The sequence below is a fragment of the Amblyomma americanum genome, chromosome 2 (genome assembly GCF_052857255.1).
Source record: "Amblyomma americanum isolate KBUSLIRL-KWMA chromosome 2, ASM5285725v1, whole genome shotgun sequence".
NCBI lineage: Eukaryota > Metazoa > Arthropoda > Arachnida > Ixodida > Ixodidae > Amblyomma > Amblyomma americanum.
In genome coordinates, this window is record NC_135498.1 from 80075522 (window position 1) to 80099036 (window position 23515).

The 23515-nt window shown below is 51.6% G+C and overlaps 1 protein-coding gene across 1 annotated transcript in view; it reads left to right on the top strand.

The window, feature by feature from the left end:
• Positions 1-22826, top strand: part of LOC144119819 (scoloptoxin SSD14-like) — a 169789-nt gene extending 146963 nt beyond the window's left edge. The window contains exons 7-9 of the mRNA XM_077652350.1: positions 15450-15730; positions 17999-18255; positions 22688-22826. Coding sequence (XP_077508476.1) covers positions 15450-15730; positions 17999-18255; positions 22688-22826 — 677 coding nt within the window. The remainder of the gene's footprint in view (positions 1-15449; positions 15731-17998; positions 18256-22687) is intronic.
• Positions 22827-23515: the final 689 nt, after the last annotated feature.

Below are 23515 nucleotides of genomic sequence, written 5' to 3' on the forward strand. Positions count from 1 at the left end.
TATCGCGGATTAAACCATATTGAATCAGCCAGAACCGTGGCTCAGTGTCTCGAGGCACTGCGCTCGGGTCTGGTCAGGTGGAGGGTGCGGATCTGGCAGGAGTTTCGGCCCCTTTAGGGTGTCGTTGCATATTCTATTGGGTCCTTTCAGAATCGTATCCTCTGGCCGGTGGGATGACGGCACGCAACCCTCGGCAACGGGGGCCAAAGTGTATCGTCGCTGTCTTTACGTTGCCACCTGCATTGGGGGCAAAAGTAGGCTGCAGCCAGGTCCAGCTGACCGACCGGCAGCTGTGTGTTCATTAAATAAATAAACGGGCCGCACTTGGCTGATCTCAATACATTTTTGCCATCTCGATAGTTGAAACTAGTACACTTATATCGCCGATTAAACCATATTGCATCAGCCAGAACCGTGGCTCAGTGTCTCGAGGAACTGCGCTCGGGTCTGGTCAGGTGGAGGGTGCGGATCTGGCAGGAGTTTCGGCCCCTTTAGGGTGTCGTTGCATATTCTATTGGGTCCTTTCAGAATCGTATCCTCCGGCCGGTGGGATGACGGCACGCAACCCTCGGCAACGGGGGCCAAAGTGTATCGTCGCTGGCTTTACATTGCCACCTGCATTGGGGGCAAAAGTAGGCTGCAGCCAGGTCCAGCAGACCGAACGGCACCTATGTGTTCAATAAATAAATAAACGGGCCGCACTTGGCTGATCTCACTACATTTTTTGCCATCTAGATAGTTGAAACTAGTACACTTATATCGCCGATTAAACCACATTGCATCCGCCAGAACCGTGGCTCAGTGTCTCGAGGCAGTGCGCTCGGGTCTGGTCAGGTGGCGGGTGCGGATCTGACAGGGGTTTCGGCCCCTTTAGGGTGTCATTGCGCATTCTATTAGGTCCTTTCAGAATCGTATCCTCCGGCCGGTGGGATGACGGCACGCAACCCTCGGCAACAGGGGCCAAAATGTATCGTCGCTGGCTGTACGTTGCCACCTGCATTGGGGGCAAAAGTAGGCTGCAGCCAGGTCCAGCTGACCGAACGGCAGCTATGTGTTCAATAAATAAATAAACGGGCCGCACTTGTCTGATCTCATTACATTTTTTGCCATCTCGATAGTTGAAACTAGTAAGCTTATATCGCCGATTAAACCATATTGAATCAGCCAGAACCGTGGCTGAGTGTCTCGAGGCACTGCGCTCGGGTCTGGTCAGGTGGAGGGTGCGGATCTGGCAGGAGTTTCGGCCCCTTTAGGGTGTCGTTGCGCATTCTATTGGGTCTTTTCAGAATCGTATCCTCCGGCCGGTGGGATGACGGCACGCAACCCTCGGCAACGGGGGCCAAAGTATATCGTCGCTGGCTGTACGTTGCCACCTGCATTGGGGGCAAAAGTAGGCTGCAGCCAGGTCCAGTTGACCGACCGGCAGCTGTGTGTTCAATAAATAAATAAATGGGCCGCACTTGGCTAATCTCACTGCATTTTTTGCCATCTCGATAGTTGAAACTAGTACACTTATATCGCCGATTAAACCATATTGCATCAGCCAGAACCGTGGCTCAGTGTCTCGAGGCACTGCGCTCGGGTCTGGTCAGGTGGTGGGTGCGGATCTGACAGGGGTTTCGGCCCCTTTAGGGTGTCATTGCGCATTCTATTGGGTCCTTTCAGAATCGTATCCTCCGGCCGGTGGGATGACGGCACGCAACCCTCGGCAACGGGGGCCAAAGTGTATCGTCGCTGGCTTTACGTTGCCACCTGCATTGGGGGCAAAAGTAGGCTCAAGCCAGGTCCAGCTGACCGAACGGCAGCTATGTGTTCAATAAATAAATAAACGGGCCGCACTTGGCTGATCTCACTACATTTTTTGCCATCTCGATAGTTGAAACTAGTACACTTATATCGCCGATTAAACCATATTGAATCAGCCAGAACCGTGGCTCAATGTCTCGAGGCACTGCGCTCGGGTCTGGTCAGGTGGCGGGTGGGGATCTGGGAGGAGTTTCGGTCCGTTTAGGGTGTCATTGCGCATTCTATTGGGTCCTTTCAGAATCGTATCCTCCGGCCGGTGGGATGACGGCACGCAACCCTCGGCAACGGGGGCCAAAGTGTATCGTCGCTGGCTGTACGTTGCCACCTGCATTGGGGGCAAAAGTAGGCTGCAGTCAGGTCCAGCTGACCGACCGGCAGCTGTGTGTTCATTAAATAAATAAACGGGACGCACTTGGCTGATCTCACTACATTTCTTGCCATCTCGTTATTTGAAACTAGTACACCTATGTCGCCGAATAAACCATATTGAATCAGCCAGAACCGTGGCTCAGTGTCTCGAGGCACTGCGCTCGGGTCTGGTCAGGTGGCGGGTGCGGATCTGACAGGGGTTTCGGCCCCTTTGAGGTGTCATTGCGCATTCTATTGGGTCCTTTCAGAATCGTATCCTCCGGCCGGTGGGATGACGGCACGCAACCCTCGGCAACGAGGGCCAAAGTGTATCGTCGCTGGCTGTACGTTGCCGCCTGCATTGGGGGCAAAAGTAGGCTGCAGTCAGGTCCAGCTGACCGACCGGCAGCTGTGTGTTCATTAAATAAATAAACGGGCCGCACTTGGCTGATCTCACTACATTTTTTGCCATCTCGGTAGTTGAAACTAGTACACTTAAATCGCCAATTAAACCATATTGAATCAGCTAGAACCGTGGCTCAGTGTCTCGAGGCACTGCGCTCGGGTCTGGTCAGGTGGCGGGTGGGGATCTGGGAGGAGTTTCGGTCCGTTTAGGGTGTCATTGCGCATTCTATTGGGTCCTTTCAGAATCGTATCCTCCGGCCGGTGGGATGACGGCACGCAACCCTCGCCAACGGGGGCCAAAGTGTACCGTCGCTGGCTGTACGTTGCCACCTGCATTGGGGGCAAAAGTAGGCTGCAGTCAGGTCCAGCTGACCGACCGGCAGCTGTGTGTTCATTAAATAAATAAACGGGCCGCACTTGGCTGATCTCACTACATTTTTTGCCATCTCGTTATTTGAAACTAGTACACCTATGTCGCCGAATAAACCATATTGAATCAGCCAGAACCGTGGCTCAGTGTCTCGAGGCACTGCGCTCGGGTCTGGTCAGGTGGCGGGTGCGGATCTGGCAGGAGTTTCGGCCCCTTTAGGGTGTCATTGCGCATTTTTTTGGGTCCTTTCAGAATCGTAGCCTCTTGCCGGTGGGATGACAGCACGCAACCCTCGGACACGGGGGCTAAACTGTACCGTCGCTGGCTGTACGTTGCCACCTGCATGGCGGGCAAATGTAGGCTACAGCCAGGTCCAGCAGACCGACCGGCAGCTGTGTGTTCAATAAATAAATAAACGGGCCGTACTTGGCTGATCTCACTACATTTTTTGCCATCTCGATAGTTGCAACTAGTACACTTATACCGCCGATTAAACCATATTGAAACAGCCAGAACCGTGGCTCAGTGTCTCGAGGCACTGCGCTCGGGTCTGGTCAGGTGGAGGGTGCGGATCTGGAAGGAGTTTCGGCCCCTTTAGGGTGTCATTGCGCATTCTATTGGGTCCTTTCAGAATCGTATCCTCCGGCCGGTGGGATGACGGCACGCAACCCTCGGCAACGGGGGCCAAAGTGTATCGTCGCTGGCTTTACGTTGCCACCTGCATTGGGGGCAAAAGTAGGCTCAAGCCAGGTCCAGCTGACCGAACGGCAGCTATGTGTTCAATAAATAAATAAACGGGCCGCACTTGGCTGATCTCACTACATTTTTTGCCATCTCGATAGTTGAAACTAGTACACTTATATCGCCGATTAAACCATATTGAATCAGCCAGAACCGTGGCTCAATGTCTCGAGGCACTGCGCTCGGGTCTGGTCAGGTGGCGGGTGGGGATCTGGGAGGAGTTTCGGTCCGTTTAGGGTGTCATTGCGCATTCTATTGGGTCCTTTCAGAATCGTATCCTCCGGCCGGTGGGATGACGGCACGCAACCCTCGGCAACGGGGGCCAAAGTGTATCGTCGCTGGCTGTACGTTGCCACCTGCATTGGGGGCAAAAGTAGGCTGCAGTCAGGTCCAGCTGACCGACCGGCAGCTGTGTGTTCATTAAATAAATAAACGGGACGCACTTGGCTGATCTCACTACATTTCTTGCCATCTCGTTATTTGAAACTAGTACACCTATGTCGCCGAATAAACCATATTGAATCAGCCAGAACCGTGGCTCAGTGTCTCGAGGCACTGCGCTCGGGTCTGGTCAGGTGGCGGGTGCGGATCTGACAGGGGTTTCGGCCCCTTTGAGGTGTCATTGCGCATTCTATTGGGTCCTTTCAGAATCGTATCCTCCGGCCGGTGGGATGACGGCACGCAACCCTCGGCAACGAGGGCCAAAGTGTATCGTCGCTGGCTGTACGTTGCCGCCTGCATTGGGGGCAAAAGTAGGCTGCAGTCAGGTCCAGCTGACCGACCGGCAGCTGTGTGTTCATTAAATAAATAAACGGGCCGCACTTGGCTGATCTCACTACATTTTTTGCCATCTCGGTAGTTGAAACTAGTACACTTAAATCGCCAATTAAACCATATTGAATCAGCCAGAACCGTGGCTCAGTGTCTCGAGGCACTGCGCACGGGTCTGGTCAGGTGGCGGGTGGGGATCTGGGAGGAGTTTCGGTCCGTTTAGGGTGTCATTGCGCATTCTATTGGGTCCTTTCAGAATCGTATCCTCCGGCCGGTGGGATGACGGCACGCAACCCTCGCCAACGGGGGCCAAAGTGTATCGTCGCTGGCTGTACGTTGCCACCTGCATTGGGGGCAAAAGTAGGCTGCAGTCAGGTCCAGCTGACCGACCGGCAGCTGTGTGTTCATTAAATAAATAAACGGGCCGCACTTGGCTGATCTCACTACATTTTTTGCCATCTCGTTATTTGAAACTAGTACACCTATGTCGCCGAATAAACCATATTGAATCAGCCAGAACCGTGGCTCAGTGTCTCGAGGCACTGCGCTCGGGTCTGGTCAGGTGGCGGGTGCGGATCTGGCAGGAGTTTCGGCCCCTTTAGGGTGTCATTGCGCATTTTTTTGGGTCCTTTCAGAATCGTAGCCTCTTGCCGGTGGGATGACAGCACGCAACCCTCGGACACGGGGGCTAAACTGTACCGTCGCTGGCTGTACGTTGCCACCTGCATGGGGGGCAAATGTAGGCTACAGCCAGGTCCAGCAGACCGACCGGCAGCTGTGTGTTCAATAAATAAATAAACGGGCCGTACTTGGCTGATCTCACTACATTTTTTGCCATCTCGATAGTTGCAACTAGTACACTTATACCGCCGATTAAACCATATTGAAACAGCCAGAACCGTGGCTCAGTGTCTCGAGGCACTGCGCTCGGGTCTGGTCAGGTGGAGGGTGCGGATCTGGAAGGAGTTTCGGCCCCTTTAGGGTGTCATTGCGCATTCTATTGGGTCCTTTCAGAATCGTATCCTCCGGCCGGTGGGATGACGGCACGCAACCCTCGGCAACGGGGGCCAAAGTGTATCGTCGCTGGCTTTACGTTGCCACCTGCATTGGGGGCAAAAGTAGGCTCAAGCCAGGTCCAGCTGACCGAACGGCAGCTATGTGTTCAATAAATAAATAAACGGGCCGCACTTGGCTGATCTCACTACATTTTTTGCCATCTCGATAGTTGAAACTAGTACACTTATATCGCCGATTAAACCATATTGAATCAGCCAGAACCGTGGCTCAATGTCTCGAGGCACTGCGCTCGGGTCTGGTCAGGTGGCGGGTGGGGATCTGGGAGGAGTTTCGGTCCGTTTAGGGTGTCATTGCGCATTCTATTGGGTCCTTTCAGAATAGTATCCTCCGGCCGGTGGGATGACGGCACGCAACCCTCGGCAACGGGGGCCAAAGTGTATCGTCGCTGGCTGTACGTTGCCACCTGCATTGGGGGCAAAAGTAGGCTGCAGTCAGGTCCAGCTGACCGACCGGCAGCTGTGTGTTCATTAAATAAATAAACGGGACGCACTTGGCTGATCTCACTACATTTCTTGCCATCTCGTTATTTGATACTAGTACACCTATGTCGCCGAATAAACCATATTGAATCAGCCAGAACCGTGGCTCAGTGTCTCGAGGCACTGCGCTCGGGTCTGGTCAGGTGGCGGGTGCGGATCTGACAGGGGTTTCGGCCCCTTTGAGGTGTCATTGCGCATTCTATTGGGTCCTTTCAGAATCGTATCCTCCGGCCGGTGGGATGACGGCACGCAACCCTCGGCAACGAGGGCCAAAGTGTATCGTCGCTGGCTGTACGTTGCCGCCTGCATTGGGGGCAAAAGTAGGCTGCAGTCAGGTCCAGCTGACCGACCGGCAGCTGTGTGTTCATTAAATAAATAAACGGGCCGCACTTGGCTGATCTCACTACATTTTTTGCCATCTCGGTAGTTGAAACTAGTACACTTTAATCGCCAATTAAACCATATTGAATCAGCCAGAACCGTGGCTCAGTGTCTCGAGGCACTGCGCTCGGGTCTGGTCAGGTGGCGGGTGGGGATCTGGGAGGAGTTTCGGTCCGTTTAGGGTGTCATTGCGCATTCTATTGGGTCCTTTCAGAATCGTATCCTCCGGCCGGTGGGATGACGGCACGCAACCCTCGCCAACGGGGGCCAAAGTGTATCGTCGCTGGCTGTACGTTGCCACCTGCATTGGGGGCAAAAGTAGGCTGCAGTCAGGTCCAGCTGACCGACCGGCAGCTGTGTGTTCAATAAATAAATAAACGGGCCGCACTTGGCTGATCTCACTACATTTTTGCCATCTCGATAGTTGAAACTAGTACACTTATATCGCGGATTAAACCATATTGAACAGCCAGAACCGTGGCTCAATGTCTCGAGGCACTGCGCTCGGGTCTGGTCAGGTGGAGGGTGCAGATCTGGCAGGAGTTTCGGCCCCTTTAGGGTGTCATTGCGCATTCTATTGGGTCCTTTCAGAATCGTATCCTCCGGCCGGTGGGATGACGGCACGCAACCCTCGGCAACGGGGGCCAAAGTGTATCGTCGCTGGCTGTGCGTTGCCGCCTGCATTGGGGGCAAACGTAGGCTGCAGTCAGGTCCAGCTGACCGACCGGCAGCTGTGTGTTCATTAAATAAATAAACGGGCCGCACTTGGCTGATCTCACTACATTTTTTGCCATCTCGGTAGTTGAAACTAGTACACTTATATCGCCGATTAAACCATATTGAATCAGCCAGAACCGTGGCTCAGTGTCTCGAGGCACTGCGCTCGGGTCTGGTCAGGTGGAGGGTGCGGATCTGGCAGGAGTTTCGGCCCCTTTAGGGTGTTGTCGCGCATTCTATTGGGTCCTTTCAGAATCGTATCCTCCGGCCGGTGGGATGACGGCACGCAACCCTCGGCAACGGGGGCCAAAGTGTATCGTCGCTGGCTGTGCGTTGCCGCCTGCATTGGGGGCAAACGTAGGCTGCAGTCAGGTCCAGCTGACCGACCGGCAGCTGTGTGTTCATTAAATAAATAAACGGGCCGCACTTGGCTGATCTCACTACATTTTTTGCCATCTCGGTAGTTGAAACTAGTACACTTATATCGCCGATTAAACCATATTGAATCAGCCAGAACCGTGGCTCAGTGTCTCGAGGCACTGCGCTCGGGTCTGGTCAGGTGGAGGGTGCGGATCTGGCAGGAGTTTCGGCCCCTTTAGGGTGTCATTGCGCATTCTATTGGGTCCTTTCAGAATCGTATCCTCCGGCCGGTGGGATGACGGCACGCAACCCTCGGCAACGGGGGCCAAAGTGTATCGTCGCTGGCTGTGCGTTGCCGCCTGCATTGGGGGCAAACGTAGGCTGCAGTCAGGTCCAGCTGACCGACCGGCAGCTGTGTGTTCATTAAATAAATAAACGGGCCGCACTTGGCTGATCTCACTACATTTTTTGCCATCTCGGTAGTTGAAACTAGTACACTTATATCGCCGATTAAACCATATTGAATCAGCCAGAACCGTGGCTCAGTGTCTCGAGGCACTGCGCTCGGGTCTGGTCAGGTGGAGGGTGCGGATCTGGCAGGAGTTTCGGCCCCTTTAGGGTGTCATTGCGCATTCTATTGGGTCCTTTCAGAATCGTATCCTCCGGCCGGTGGGATGACGGCACGCAACCCTCGGCAACGGGGGCCAAAGTGTATCGTCGCTGGCTGTGCGTTGCCGCCTGCATTGGGGGCAAACGTAGGCTGCAGTCAGGTCCAGCTGACCGACCGGCAGCTGTGTGTTCATTAAATAAATAAACGGGCCGCACTTGGCTGATCTCACTACATTTTTTGCCATCTCGGTAGTTGAAACTAGTACACTTATATCGCCGATTAAACCATATTGAATCAGCCAGAACCGTGGCTCAGTGTCTCGAGGCACTGCGCTCGGGTCTGGTCAGGTGGAGGGTGCGGATCTGGCAGGAGTTTTGGCCCCTTTAGGGTGTCATTGCGCATTCTATTGGGTCCTTTCAGAATCGTATCCTCCGGCCGGTGGGATGACGGCACGCAACCCTCGGCAACGGGGGCCAAAGTGTATCGTCGCTGGCTGTGCGTTGCCGCCTGCATTGGGGGCAAACGTAGGCTGCAGTCAGGTCCAGCTGACCGACCGGCAGCTGTGTGTTCATTAAATAAATAAACGGGCCGCACTTGGCTGATTTCACTACATTTTTTGCCATCTCGGTAGTTGAAACTAGTACACTTATATCGCCGATTAAACCATATTGAATCTGCCAGAACCGTGGCTCAGTGTCTCGAGGCACTGCGCTCGGGTCTGGTCAGGTGGAGGGTGCGGATCTGGCAGGAGTTTCGGCCCCTTTAGGGTGTTGTTGCGCATTCTATTGAGTCCTTTCAGAATCGTATCCTCCGGCCGGTGGGATGACGGCACGCAACCCTAGGCAACGGGGGCCAAAGTGTATCGTCGCTGGCTGTACGTTGCCACCTGCATTGGGGGCAAAAGTAGGCTGCAGTCAGGTCCAGCTGACCGACCGGCAGCTGTGTGTTCAATAAATAAATAAACGGGCCGCACTTGGCTGATCTCACTACATTTTTGCCATCTCGATAGTTGAAACTAGTACACTTATATCGCCGATTAAACCATATTGAATCAGCCAGAACCGTGGCTCAGTATCTCGAGGCACTGCGCTCGGGTCTGGTCAGGTGGCGGGTGCGGATCTGGCAGGAGTTTCGGTGCGTTTAGGGTGTCATTGTGCATTCTATTGGGTCCTTTCAGAATCGTATCCTCCGGCCGGTGGGATGACGGCACGCAACCCTCGGCAACGGGGGCAAAAGTGTATCGTCGCTGGCTGTACGTTGCCACCTGCATTGGGGGCAAGAGTAGGCTGCAGCCAGGTCCAGCTGACCGACCGGCAGCTGTGTGTTCAATAAATAAATAAACGGGCCGCACTTGGCTGATCTCACTACATTTTTGCCATCTCGATAGTTGAAACTAGTACACTTATATCGCCGATTAAACCATATTGAATCAGCCAGAACCGTGGCTCAGTATCTCGAGGCACTGCGCTCGGGTCTGGTCAGGTGGCGGGTGCGGATCTGGCAGGAGTTTCGGCCCCTTTAGGGTGTCATTGCGCATTCTATTGGGTCCTTTCAGAATCGTATCCTCCGGCCGGTGGGATGACGGCACACAACCCTCGGCAACGGGGGCCAAAGTGTATCGTCGCTGGCTGTACGTTGCCACCTGCATTGGGGGCAAAAGTAGGCTGCAGTCAGGTCCAGCTGACCGACCGGCTGCTGTGTGTTCATTAAATAAATAAACGGGCCGCACTTGGCTGATCTCACTACATTTTTTGCCATCTCGGTAGTTGAAACTAGTACACTTATATCGCCGATTAAACCATATTGAATCAGCCAGAACCGTTTCTCAATGTCTCGAGGCACTGCGCTCGGGTCTGGTCAGGTGGCGGGTGCGGATCTGGCAGGAGTTTCGGCCCCTTTAGGGTGTCATTGCGCATTCTATTGGGTCCTTTCAGAATCGTATCCTCCGGCCGGTGGGATGACGGCACACAACCCTCGGAAACGGGGGCCAAAGTGTATCGTCGCTGGCTGTGCGTTGCCGCCTGCATTGGGGGCAAACGTAGGCTGCAGTCAGGTCCAGCTGACCGACCGGCAGCTGTGTGTTCATTAAATAAATAAACGGGCCGCACTTGGCTGATCTCACTACATTTTTTGCCATCTCGGTAGTTGAAACTAGTACACTTATATCGCCGATTAAACCATATTGAATCAGCCAGAACCGTGGCTCAGTGTCTCGAGGCACTGCGCTCGGGTCTGGTCAGGTGGAGGGTGCGGATCTGGCAGGAGTTTCGGCCCCTTTAGGGTGTTGTTGCGCATTCTATTGGGTCCTTTCAGAATCGTATCCTCCGGCCGGTGGGATGACGGCACGCAACCCTCGGCAACGGGGGCCAAAGTGTATCGTCGCTGGCTGTGCGTTGCCGCCTGCATTGGGGGCAAACGTAGGCTGCAGTCAGGTCCAGCTGACCGACCGGCAGCTGTGTGTTCATTAAATAAATAAACGGGCCGCACTTGGCTGATCTCACTACATTTTTTGCCATCTCGGTAGTTGAAACTAGTACACTTATATCGCCGATTAAACCATATTGAATCAGCCAGAACCGTGGCTCAGTGTCTCGAGGCACTGCGCTCGGGTCTGGTCAGGTGGAGGGTGCGGATCTGGCAGGAGTTTCGGCCCCTTTAGGGTGTCATTGCGCATTCTATTGGGTCCTTTCAGAATCGTATCCTCCGGCCGGTGGGATGACGGCACGCAACCCTCGGCAACGGGGGCCAAAGTGTATCGTCGCTGGCTGTGCGTTGCCGCCTGCATTGGGGGCAAACGTAGGCTGCAGTCAGGTCCAGCTGACCGACCGGCAGCTGTGTGTTCATTAAATAAATAAACGGGCCGCACTTGGCTGATCTCACTACATTTTTTGCCATCTCGGTAGTTGAAACTAGTACACTTATATCGCCGATTAAACCATATTGAATCAGCCAGAACCGTGGCTCAGTGTCTCGAGGCACTGCGCTCGGGTCTGGTCAGGTGGAGGGTGCGGATCTGGCAGGAGTTTCGGCCCCTTTAGGGTGTCATTGCGCATTCTATTGGGTCCTTTCAGAATCGTATCCTCCGGCCGGTGGGATGACGGCACGCAACCCTCGGCAACGGGGGCCAAAGTGTATCGTCGCTGGCTGTGCGTTGCCGCCTGCATTGGGGGCAAACGTAGGCTGCAGTCAGGTCCAGCTGACCGACCGGCAGCTGTGTGTTCATTAAATAAATAAACGGGCCGCACTTGGCTGATCTCACTACATTTTTTGCCATCTCGGTAGTTGAAACTAGTACACTTATATCGCCGATTAAACCATATTGAATCAGCCAGAACCGTGGCTCAGTGTCTCGAGGCACTGTGCTCGGGTCTGGTCAGGTGGAGGGTGCGGATCTGGCAGGAGTTTCGGCCCCTTTAGGGTGTCATTGCGCATTCTATTGGGTCCTTTCAGAATCGTATCCTCCGGCCGGTGGGATGACGGCACGCAACCCTCGGCAACGGGGGCCAAAGTGTATCGTCGCTGGCTGTGCGTTGCCGCCTGCATTGGGGGCAAACGTAGGCTGCAGTCAGGTCCAGCTGACCGACCGGCAGCTGTGTGTTCATTAAATAAATAAACGGGCCGCACTTGGCTGATTTCACTACATTTTTTGCCATCTCGGTAGTTGAAACTAGTACACTTATATCGCCGATTAAACCATATTGAATCTGCCAGAACCGTGGCTCAGTGTCTCGAGGCACTGCGCTCGGGTCTGGTCAGGTGGAGGGTGCGGATCTGGCAGGAGTTTCGGCCCCTTTAGGGTGTTGTTGCGCATTCTATTGAGTCCTTTCAGAATCGTATCCTCCGGCCGGTGGGATGACGGCACGCAACCCTAGGCAACGGGGGCCAAAGTGTATCGTCGCTGGCTGTACGTTGCCACCTGCATTGGGGGCAAAAGTAGGCTGCAGTCAGGTCCAGCTGACCGACCGGCAGCTGTGTGTTCAATAAATAAATAAACGGGCCGCACTTGGCTGATCTCACTACATTTTTGCCATCTCGATAGTTGAAACTAGTACACTTATATCGCCGATTAAACCATATTGAATCAGCCAGAACCGTGGCTCAGTATCTCGAGGCACTGCGCTCGGGTCTGGTCAGGTGGCGGGTGCGGATCTGGCAGGAGTTTCGGTGCGTTTAGGGTGTCATTGTGCATTCTATTGGGTTTTTTCAGAATCGTATCCTCCGGCCGGTGGGATGACGGCACGCAACCCTCGGCAACGGGGGCAAAAGTGTATCGTCGCTGGCTGTACGTTGCCACCTGCATTGGGGGCAAGAGTAGGCTGTAGCCAGGTCCAGCTGACCGACCGGCAGCTGTGTGTTCAATAAATAAATAAACGGGCCGCACTTGGCTGATCTCACTACATTTTTGCCATCTCGATAGTTGAAACTAGTACACTTATATCGCCGATTAAACCATATTGAATCAGCCAGAACCGTGGCTCAGTATCTCGAGGCACTGCGCTCGGGTCTGGTCAGGTGGCGGGTGCGGATCTGGCAGGAGTTTCGGCCCCTTTAGGGTGTCATTGCGCATTCTATTGGGTCCTTTCAGAATCGTATCCTCCGGCCGGTGGGATGACGGCACACAACCCTCGGCAACGGGGGCCAAAGTGTATCGTCGCTGGCTGTACGTTGCCACCTGCATTGGGGGCAAAAGTAGGCTGCAGTCAGGTCCAGCTGACCGACCGGCTGCTGTGTGTTCATTAAATAAATAAACGGGCCGCACTTGGCTGATCTCACTACATTTTTTGCCATCTCGGTAGTTGAAACTAGTACACTTATATCGCCGATTAAACCATATTGAATCAGCCAGAACCGTTTCTCAATGTCTCGAGGCACTGCGCTCGGGTCTGGTCAGGTGGCGGGTGCGGATCTGGCAGGAGTTTCGGCCCCTTTAGGGTGTCATTGCGCATTCTATTGGGTCCTTTCAGAATCGTATCCTCCGGCCGGTGGGATGACGGCACACAACCCTCGGCAACGGGGGCCAAAGTGTATCGTCGCTGGCTGTACGTTGCCACCTGCATTGGGGGCAAAAGTAGGCTGCAGTCAGGTCCAGCTGACCGACCGGCTGCTGTGTGTTCATTAAATAAATAAACGGGCCGCACTTGGCTGATCTCACTACATTTTTTGCCATCTCGGTAGTTGAAACTAGTACACTTATATCGCCGATTAAACCATATTGAATCAGCCAGAACCGTTTCTCAATGTCTCGAGGCACTGCGCTCGGGTCTGGTCAGGTGGCGGGTGCGGATCTGGCAGGAGTTTCGGCCCCTTTAGGGTGTCATTGCGCATTCTATTGGGTCCTTTCAGAATCGTATCCTCCGGCCGGTGGGATGACGGCACACAACCCTCGGCAACGGGGGCCAAAGTGTATCGTCGCTGGCTGTACGTTGCCACCTGCATTGGGGGCAAAAGTAGGCTGCAGTCAGGTCCAGCTGACCGACCGGCTGCTGTGTGTTCATTAAATAAATAAACGGGCCGCACTTGGCTGATCTCACTACATTTTTTGCCATCTCGGTAGTTGAAATTAGTACACTTATATCGCCGATTAAACCATATTGAATCAGCCAGAACCGTTTCTCAATGTCTCGAGGCACTGCGCTCGGGTCTGGTCAGGTGGCGGGTGCGGATCTGGCAGGAGTTTCGGCCCGTTTAGGGTGTCATTGCGCATTCTATTGGGTCCTTTCAGAATCGTATCCTCCGGCCGGTGGGATGACGGCACGCAACCCTCGGCAACGGGGGCCAAAGTGTATCGTCGCTGGCTGTACGTTGCCACCTGCATTGGGGGCAAAAGTAGGCTGCAGCCAGGTCCAGCTGACCGACCGGCAGCTGTGTGTTCATTAAATAAATAAAACTGCCGCACTTGACTGATCCCACTACGTTTTTTTGCGCTTGGCTTCCTCTTTGCTCTCTTCTGTTATGATTAAGTTAATGAGGTCTAAATGTAAGATCAATTACTCAAAGAAGTCTCGCCTGGTGTGTGCTTATTTTACAACGCAGGAGTGTTTTCTGATCTAATCGGCGGCTTTTTTTTCAGCCATGCTTATCCACTATGAATTTCTCTAGAAATGAGAAATATCAATTTTTGTGATGTTTCCAAGGCAAGAAAAGACTACAAGCTCTGTTCTTTCCTGAAGAAGCAATTTTTTCTTTATTGATAAACGATAACAAGGTAATAGCATGTGATTTTTTTTTTAATTTTCATGACATGTAACGGCGTTATACCAGAACATAACAGCAACCCATTTCTAATAGCGCCTTGGCTGCGGCTTGGTTCCAGTGGAAAGCAAAAGGCACATTACCTGAATACAGCATGCCGGTACACGAAGCGCAATTCATTTAGGCCCTATGTATGAGAATGGTGTCATGGCTCAACCCCGAATTATTTCGCAATGAAATATAATATTAAATCAAGTGCACTTTTTCGCGTTATTTTGTACGCAACCACTGATCCCAGTTTTAGTGTTCACTAGAATAAATGTCTACTGCCTCCTCTAAGGCTCACTAGACAAAGCATGTTTTTTTTTCGCTTTCCATGCCTCGGGAAAAAAAACGGTAAAAAATTCTGCACGCTCCCATCACTGTTCTTGACGCGGTGGATGCGGATTCTGGCGGTATTTCTTGGTATCCCAGGGCGCATCGCACAGCCTCTCGGTTGCTCGCCTCCTCGGCGGCGATTGTGTCGCCGTCGCAGGCTGTATTAGGCCGCAGGCGAGTCATGATGGCCGAAAGTCTGTAAAATAAAAGGGCCGCACTTGTCTGACTCCACTACATTTACTGCAACAGCTGTAATATGTGTCACACTCGGCCAATGATATCACGGCGTCGTGGTCAGCATAGTTGTACGCGCTCCGGCCGGAGATCTCCGATGGATAGATGCTACATTTTTATCTGAGGCGTTCGCCCGGTGAACGAATGCAGCAAGCCGTGACTGAGCATGACCGCTCCAATGCATCACGCCTGCCCCACGCCACGATTCACGCGTCCCTCCTCCCAAACCCGTTGACTGCTTAATGCACGAAATTGCTCCAACACTCCCAGCAATTGCTTACCTGTTGCGCTAAGCAAGCGCTCTCAGCAGCATGAAAGCATTTGACATATCCGCTGCCCAGAATTAATAAACGCTTCGCATTACCTATAGCTATCGGTGAAATGCGTACCACCCCAAGGGTAAGCGTGCGGTGAATTTTTCGCCTTGTGCTGTTTTGTCGCGCCTCTTGCCAAAACTTCCCCGTGCTTCTGATATGTCTCTGGGTCAGTTTATTAGGCATTGAGCCTGGAGGCTCCTGCATGAATAACTCCACACGAGAGACACAGACTTCCCTCATCCCCGACATCGCACTTATCGCAGGGTCGTTGGTGTCCCAGGAGGACCTGGTGTTCTACAGGGCCGCGTGGAAGGCGCCCGTGCAAAGCGTGCCCGTGGCTGGCGTGCGCCTGCAAGCGCCTCCCCCACCGGCGGGGGGCGCCCTGCTGGCATTCATGCTGGCCACCATGGACATGTTCCGGCCCAACAAGGGAGACGTGCTCCGGGACGGGCCGCTCACCTACCACCGGCTGCTCGAGACCATCAAGTTCGCGCACCCCTTCCGCGAGGACCTCGGCGACGACGCTGTCGAGAACGTGGCCGATGTGAGCGCTGTTGCAACCGGGCATACGCGCTTACGTCGCGGTAGCGCCCACTGCAGGTCAGATGCTGTAGCATCATTCGTTGCAGCTTAGGAGGAGGGAAAATACTTATTCAAAGATTGTTTCAGTCTCCCGTGCTTCAGTCGTCACTGGAGGAATGCTCACAACTACACAACAAACACGTACAGAGTGGTGCACTCTTAGGGTGAACATTCGAATGTGTTACACCGCGCTCTCCGTAGTATCCGCCGCGCATCGAAGAAAAGTGGCGCAGGCGCAAAATGACCTGGAGGTGGCGCTGCCACTTCGCTTTGGTGCGTGGCCGAGAGGGGCGCACTGGCGCTCTGAAGAGCGCGGCGCCACATACTCGTCGTCATAAGCCCAGCTAAATACATATGCTGCCTGGCAGTGATCTCCAGTCACTTGTTTCGTATTGCAGGATGCAACCACCCTATTTTTGCGAATTTTCTGCTCTCAACATGGCCATCTGTGTTCAATGCACCCTGTATATAGATGCTCGTGGCGACCAGACATGAGCCTCTTCAGGCTTGCGCACGCCGACTGTAGTCCACTTGATGATAATGTCCGCATGCAGATCTGTGACGTCTTATATAGGTTATGAACTTATGATCATACAACAGCACAGTGCGAGGATATATTTTCTTCGCAAGGTTTCCGGCAGGCTTTCGCAAGGGCAAACTATAGGAAAAATTCATTCTGAAACAGCGCAAACAAGACAAGGACGAAGGAAACGCACAACACGAGCGCTCGTGTTGTACGCTTTCTTCGTCCTTGTCTTGTTTGCGCTGTTTCAGAATGAGTACCTGCCAACTCGCCCAGGCTTCTTCTTTGGCATATAGGAAAATATTTAATTTCGTTTGTTTGTTCAAACAACATAGGCCTGTAGCGCAAGCATTCCCTCGTCGTCTATATGCACCGCTTCCCCCCCCTCCACCCGACAACACTGTTATACTGCAGCCACGAATTTGCTGGAATGCATCAAGGCGTTTGTGCCCCTTATGAGCTATTCATCATTTTAACGAGATAGCGTTAAGGCTCCCGATATGGAGAAAATCTGGCGTCGCCGTCAGCATTCTGAGCGAAGAATTCGTCGGGATAGGGTCCTGCTTACCGGATTCTGAAGAAACTGTCCACCGCATAACCAACAATTCTGGACAAATGCACATTTCAATGGGAAAGAGTTCATGAACTCATTTTTTTTGTATATTGTAAGATTTCACTATAACAATCCATATATCAGGCACAGATCTCCTATGAGCAGGCTTGCTTTTTTTGCTATTAACTTTTTTGTATCGTCAAAAGCGTTCCACGTTGGTTTTCTATGGCAGTCTTAAATATTCGATGCAAGCGATGGAAAACTAAAAAAAAAAGAATTTTGCTGCACACCGGAAGAATGAATCATTGCCTTCAGTATTTCCATAACAGCAGCATACAGTATTCCAATATTCAACATTTTTGTCCGGGAATGCTGGACATGGCAGGTGCAGTTCAATTAATGATTGGTCGCGAGAGGTTGATCGGAAATAACAACCTGACTCTCAAACTTCACTGCTGGCAGCACCTGCGATGGCAGGGAAGTAGTACCTCACTTAACCGCTGCCCCACAGTTCAGGAGTGGTACGACAACTCCCCAGGGATGTATGAAATTAAAGTAGAGAATGATTTTACGCATATATGACAATTAAAACTATATTGTTATCCCGTCATACCCTTAAAGCGGATCTAAAGTGTCTCCTTCAATTTTTAGCAGTTTAAACACACTGGTTGCACTGACGGGTGGTGAACAGTCGATGATGTGTGCGACAGGACGGGACCAGTTTTATGGAATTCACGGAGAACTGAGAAAGACAAATACACGCTACAGTATTCGTTGAGAACATGAGCACCACCTCATAAACTTCAGCATTTGATGTGTTTCCGCTGAATTGCTCTCTGCGTTTCAATATTCATGGGTATAAAACACAAGCAGGACACTCAAATATTGTCGCGAGGAGTTTCTGCCAAAAAACTCCTAGTCTAATGGGTGTGAGTCACAGTGGATCTGTGTTTATATAATCTGAATGTTGCATGTGTTCATAACAAGGGTTTAAGTGAATCTGCGCGCGAATTATTCATTGAGTCTGCATGAGCCCGCGGGAGTTCGACCCAATTCGGTCATATACGATTGAACATTTGAATCTGCTGGGGCGGGCATTAGTGTTTATGCGCCCACAACGGTCACGCTGATCTCTTCCGCCATGCCTAACGCAGACGGTGCACATTATGGTGTCGCGAGGCCAGGCGCTCAAGGCGAATGGACGCATCAGTGACAGCTCCACATTCTCGGACGCCATCTTCTACGTATTCGACATGCAGCTCATGCGCGAGGCGATTCGCGGCGTCTCCGAGAGGGTCGCCATGGGTCGCTATGCCGACCTGCCCAGGGACTCCGTGGAACGCCACCCCGAAAGCAGTGGTCGCGGCGGGGGTGTCCGCTATGACCAGGCCACCCGGAGGAAACCATCGTCGTGAGCTCGGCGGTTCCACTTCCGTGCACACCCTTTTCACGTTTTCGCTAATCGAGGTCGCAGCCGTTAGGGTAAAGTGTCTGGGTAGCCTACGGCTCCTAAGCGGATCATTCTCGACCTATACTAATTTTAAAACGTCAGCCTTTTCAGTTAGGTCAGAATTCTCGTCTGGGCAAGCTGGCGACCGTTCATGCGCATATACTGTACTGGTTACCACGAGAAGAAAACACAAACGAAGGAACTAGGCAGACAAAGTGTGTACTCACAATTGAGTTCATTCCTACCCTACAGGCAAAAGAACAAATGTGCAGTCTTCTCCTGTGATCAACTCGACATCCCTAGCCATTCCAATTCACTACTCAAAAATGTAACGGATTCAGGGGTGATAAATTGGTTTTGGGGGAAAGGAAATGGCACAGTATCAGTCTCACATATCGGCGACCCCTAAACCGTGCCGTGCCGTAAGGGAACGGATAAAGGAGGGAGTGAAAGAACAAAGGAAGAAAGAGGTGCCGTAGTGGAGGACTCCAGAATAATTTCGACCACCTGGAGATCTTCAACAATTTTCTTTTCCAGCGGTCAAAATCTTGTACGCCTTGATAATAATCGTAACAATCAGCCTAACTACGCCCACTGCAAAACAAAGGCCTCTCCCATTTCTCTCCAATTAACCCTGTTATGTTCCACCTGCGGCCACCCTATCCCCGCAAACTTCTTAATATTATAATAATAATAATAATAATAATAATAATAATAATAATAATAATAATAATAATAATAATAATAATAATAATAATTGATTCGGGGAGAAAGGAAATGGCTCAGTATCTGTCTCATATATCGTTGGACACCTGAACCGCACCGTAAGGGAAGGGATAAAGGAGGGAGTGAAAGAACAAAGGAAGAAAGAGGTGCCGTAGTGGAGGGCTCCGGAATGATTTCGACCACCTGGGGATCTTTAACGTGCACTGACATCGCACAGCACACGGGTGCCTTATAGTTTTTCCTCCATAAAAACGCAGCCGCCGCGATCGGGTTCGATCCCGGGAACTCCGGATCAGTAGTCGAGCGCCCTAACCACTGAGCCACCGCAGCGGGTCATTTTTAATATCATCCGCCCAACTAACATTATGTCGCCCCATGCTACGCTTGGCTTCTCTTGGAATCCAGTCTGTTATTCTTAAGGATCAGTGGTTATTTTGCCTCCGCATTACATGCTCTGCCCAAGCACATTTCTTCCTCCTAATTTGGACTAGGATGCCATTAACCCGTCTTTGATCCCTCACCCGCTCTGCCTGCTTCGGGTCTCTCAACGTTACACTTATCGTTTTTCTTTCCATAGCTCGCTGCGCTGTCCTTAGCATAAGTTGAGCCCTTTTTGACAGCCTCCACGTTTCTGCCCCATAGGTGAATACCGGTAAGATAAAGCTGTTATATACTTACTAAGTTCCCTATCAATTTTCGCCTTTGCACGAGACAGGATGGTGAAACCGCCATCCAATAGCTTATGCAAAAACTAAAGTTGAAATGTCAGTGTTTGTCTGGATTTGCCTAGAGTAAGAGCTAAAAAATTCCAAGCTTAAAATTATGTTAGGCGCAAAAGAAAGGTAGTTGTTGTAAAGAGGTTGAGTTTACTTGATTTGAATACAGTCTCGGCTACCCGGAAAGCGGAAGTGGAAAGGCGACAAATCGAGAATTGATTTTGAGGAAAGACCCGCTGCGGTGGCTCAGTGCTTAGGGCGCTCGGCTACTGATCCGCAGTTCCCGGGTTCGAACCCTACCGCGGCGGCTGCGTTTTTATGGAGGCAAAGCGCTAAGGCGCCCGTGTGCTGTGCGATTTCAGTGCACGTTAAGGATCCCCAGGTGGCCGAAATTATTCCAGAGCCCTCCACTACGGCACCTCTCTCTTCCTTTCTTCTTTCACTCCCTCCTTTATCCCTTCCTTTACGGCGCGGTTCAGGTGTCCAACGATATATGAGACAGATACTGCGCCATTTCCTTTCCCAAAAATCAATTATAATATTTTTTTGAGGAAAGGAAATGGCGCAGTAACTATCTCACTTGCCTTGGTGGACACCTGAACCGCGCAGTAAGGGAAGGGATAAAGGAAGTAGTGAAAGAAGAAATGAAGAAATGCCGTAATGGAGAGCTCCGAAATTATTTCGACCACCTGGGGATCTTTAACGTGCACTGACATCGCACAGCCTACGGGTGCCTGTTGCGTTTCGCCTCCGTCGAAACGCGGCCGCCGCGGTCGGGTTCGAACCCGGGTACTCCGGCTCAGTAGACGAGCGCCTTAACCACTTAGCCACCGCGGCTACAGAGTAATGAGGAAATTACGAAGCGAATGAGTAAATAATAAAAAACTAAACTTGCGAGTACGAGTCGGCGTTTTTCTCTTTCGTGGCAGGGGAGGAGCTTATTCGTCGCTGTACACAAAACGTGCTCAAAACAACGATTACGCCTTTGTAATCCGACGTGGGCTTCGCGGCGCTACACACAAAAAATAAGCTTTTCATTGTTAGTTTTAAAGCCAGTTTCGCCGTTTTGCGATATTGTTGGCAAAAGTACCTCATTTCTTGAAGACTGGCTCCATCGAAAGGGATTGGAGGAGAGGTGGAAAGGAAAATAGGGAGGGCTCATTACACGATAGCGTAAGGAGCTCGTTTTGCTGAATTCCCGGCGTCTGCCGTCGTCCTGCGTCAGTCGGAAATAATCCCAGAATATATAAAAATCGGAATACAGAAGTAAACGATTAAAAGAAAACAGCCGCCACTGTTGTTCGCACCCAGGCCATCTTCCAGCCAAGCGGGCACACAACGCAAAGGCCACGAAGGGTAGTGGTTAGAGCGTGTTAGAGGGGCACCTTTAGAGAATGCGTTGTGGTGTGTATGGCTTAGTAACGCGTGTCTGGGATGTGCACTGATGTCATAGTAATTAAAAAATTCAAACCAAATATAAATGTGTCAATTAGGCGTCAGAAATTGCGCGGAATGAAAAGGGGGTGTTACGGTGCTTCGTTGTAGTGAAATAGTGTGTATGTGTATGAGTATGTAGTAGCGTAGTATGGCGTGCAGTGTAACCTAGATAGTAATTGGTGATTGGTAATCGGTAATGTGATCGGCAATTGTGGTTGTCTTCGATGACCGTGATCGGTAATGTGATCCTGGATTGGCAATCAGCGAGGAATGAGAAACAAAAGGAATAAAAAGAGGGAAAAAAGGAGAAGAAGGCGTTATCCCGTCTACTCTTAAGGCGAAGCTTCAGCGTCATCCTAATTTTTTTAATACATCGTTTTACACAAAGGGGAGAAATCACAGGTCGTTGTTTGCTCAGTTCGTGATATAGACCTGAAACAAGCAATCCCCACGCTCTGCCAGTGTGCTCGTTGTTGTTGTGTGTTCTTGTTCTGTAGCCTTGGAGGTAAGTTGCCAGCACTGGATTGACTGATGGTGTGAGGACACGGGTTACCCTTTCATCCAGCCTTTTTGTAGTGCTGCAGACTTTGAATTTTTCTCCACCTCAGGCTTGAGAAAACACGTTGATGATTCTTACTAAAAATCGCAGTGAAATCTTCGAACCGGTAGAGAATAATGTCCACTGACAAGGAGAATAAAAATGGCTGCCTGCTTCAGATTCATGCCGTCTCTACTTTCTAGCAGTGGGTGGGGGCCTAAGATCCCGTCAGTACTGGGGGTGGGGAGGGGGGGGGGGCTGAGACCCCCGAGACACACCTGACTTCAGCCCAGAACTGTAACTTGCTTAACGAGAGCGCTCGTGATCGCCGCCAGATGGCTGGAGCAGACGATGTCCCGGAATCCTGGGCATGAATGAAAGAAACTAAAATAAGAGAACAGCAGCTTGAAGAAAACTAACAAAATTAATAAAAAAGCATATCAAACACTGCATACAATAGCACAGGTGATCCCGGCCGCGGCGGCCGAATTTCGATGGAGGCGAAATGCTAGAGGCCCGTGTACAGTGCGATGTCAGTGCACGTTAAAGAACCCCAGGTGGTTGAAATTGTCCGCAGCCCTCCGCTACGGCGTCCCTCATAACCGGAGTCGCTTTGGGACGCTAAGCCAACATAAACCAAACCAACAGCATAGGTGCATCAATAAATCTAAGTTTAGACCTGTACTGATGAGGTATAGACTTCCGTTGAAGCCCATATATTGCATCTGCACGCATTTCGTTTCCGTGCAGGTGCACGTGATAAGCACAGGTGCATAGCATGGGTACACTGACTATTGCCCAGGTGCCCACCTGTGCGCAAGGGCAGGCACCATTGAGCGGATACGGGAGACCTGATCTTGAGTCGGGTTCAACGGGGCACGCAGGGAGTCGGTTGCCTGGGGGCTCGAAATAAAGCGTGACTGCCGACTTGTAATTCAGGTCACGCTCATGCTTGCACTGTCCTCTGTCCTTGCAGTTCCTCGAAAAGGCACTCGGCGAAGCCCTTTGAGACCAAGCACGCGGCGGCGAACGCCGTCTTCCTGGCACCCAGCGGCGACGCCATCGCCTTCTCGGGAAGCCTCGGCATGATGCAAGTATACACGGCCGCTATATAAAGGCCGATGTTTTAGCACAGTGGCCTTTTAGCAGTGCAGTTCTGGCTTTGGTTATTGTTTTGATGTTCGTGTTGGTGTACGACGGTTTAGGCGTTTTCATGAGCAGTTGGAAGTAAGCGCCCATCTACGTCGTTTGTGTTATAAAAGAAGTAGAAGAGACGCTCTAAACAGAAAGGAGTGAAAGGGAGGGCGCTAGAGTAGAAAACAGCTTACTCTTTTTTTTTTACCCCCGTATAGGCGTATCTGTGTTCAGAGTGATGCGTGATGCACGCACACGCAAGGAAGAAATATGGCACTCCTTGCTTAACGGACGGTGTGTGCTTCGTGTCCTGTGTTCTGCATGCCTTGGTACAACAGTTTGTGCGTCGCCCGTCTCCTGACCGCGATGAAAGCATTTCGAATAATGTGCATAGTAGCGCGCAAGTAATCCGCTTGCAGAAATTTGCGATCACTGCATAGGACAGTGATCGCGGCGTGTTTACCACAGTCATCTCTGTACAGTACTCAAGCATTTTTTTTTAAGTTCACCCTGAGGTGGCGTAAGAGTGGTCTGGATACGTACGGGCCGTTTAGTAAACAAGCAAATTTTTAATTTTCTGTTTATGTGGCATAGTAATACCAGTTGTGGTGCACGACAAAGTACCATTGAATCATATGTTAACTATTAAGCTAGTTACATAAATTCTAAC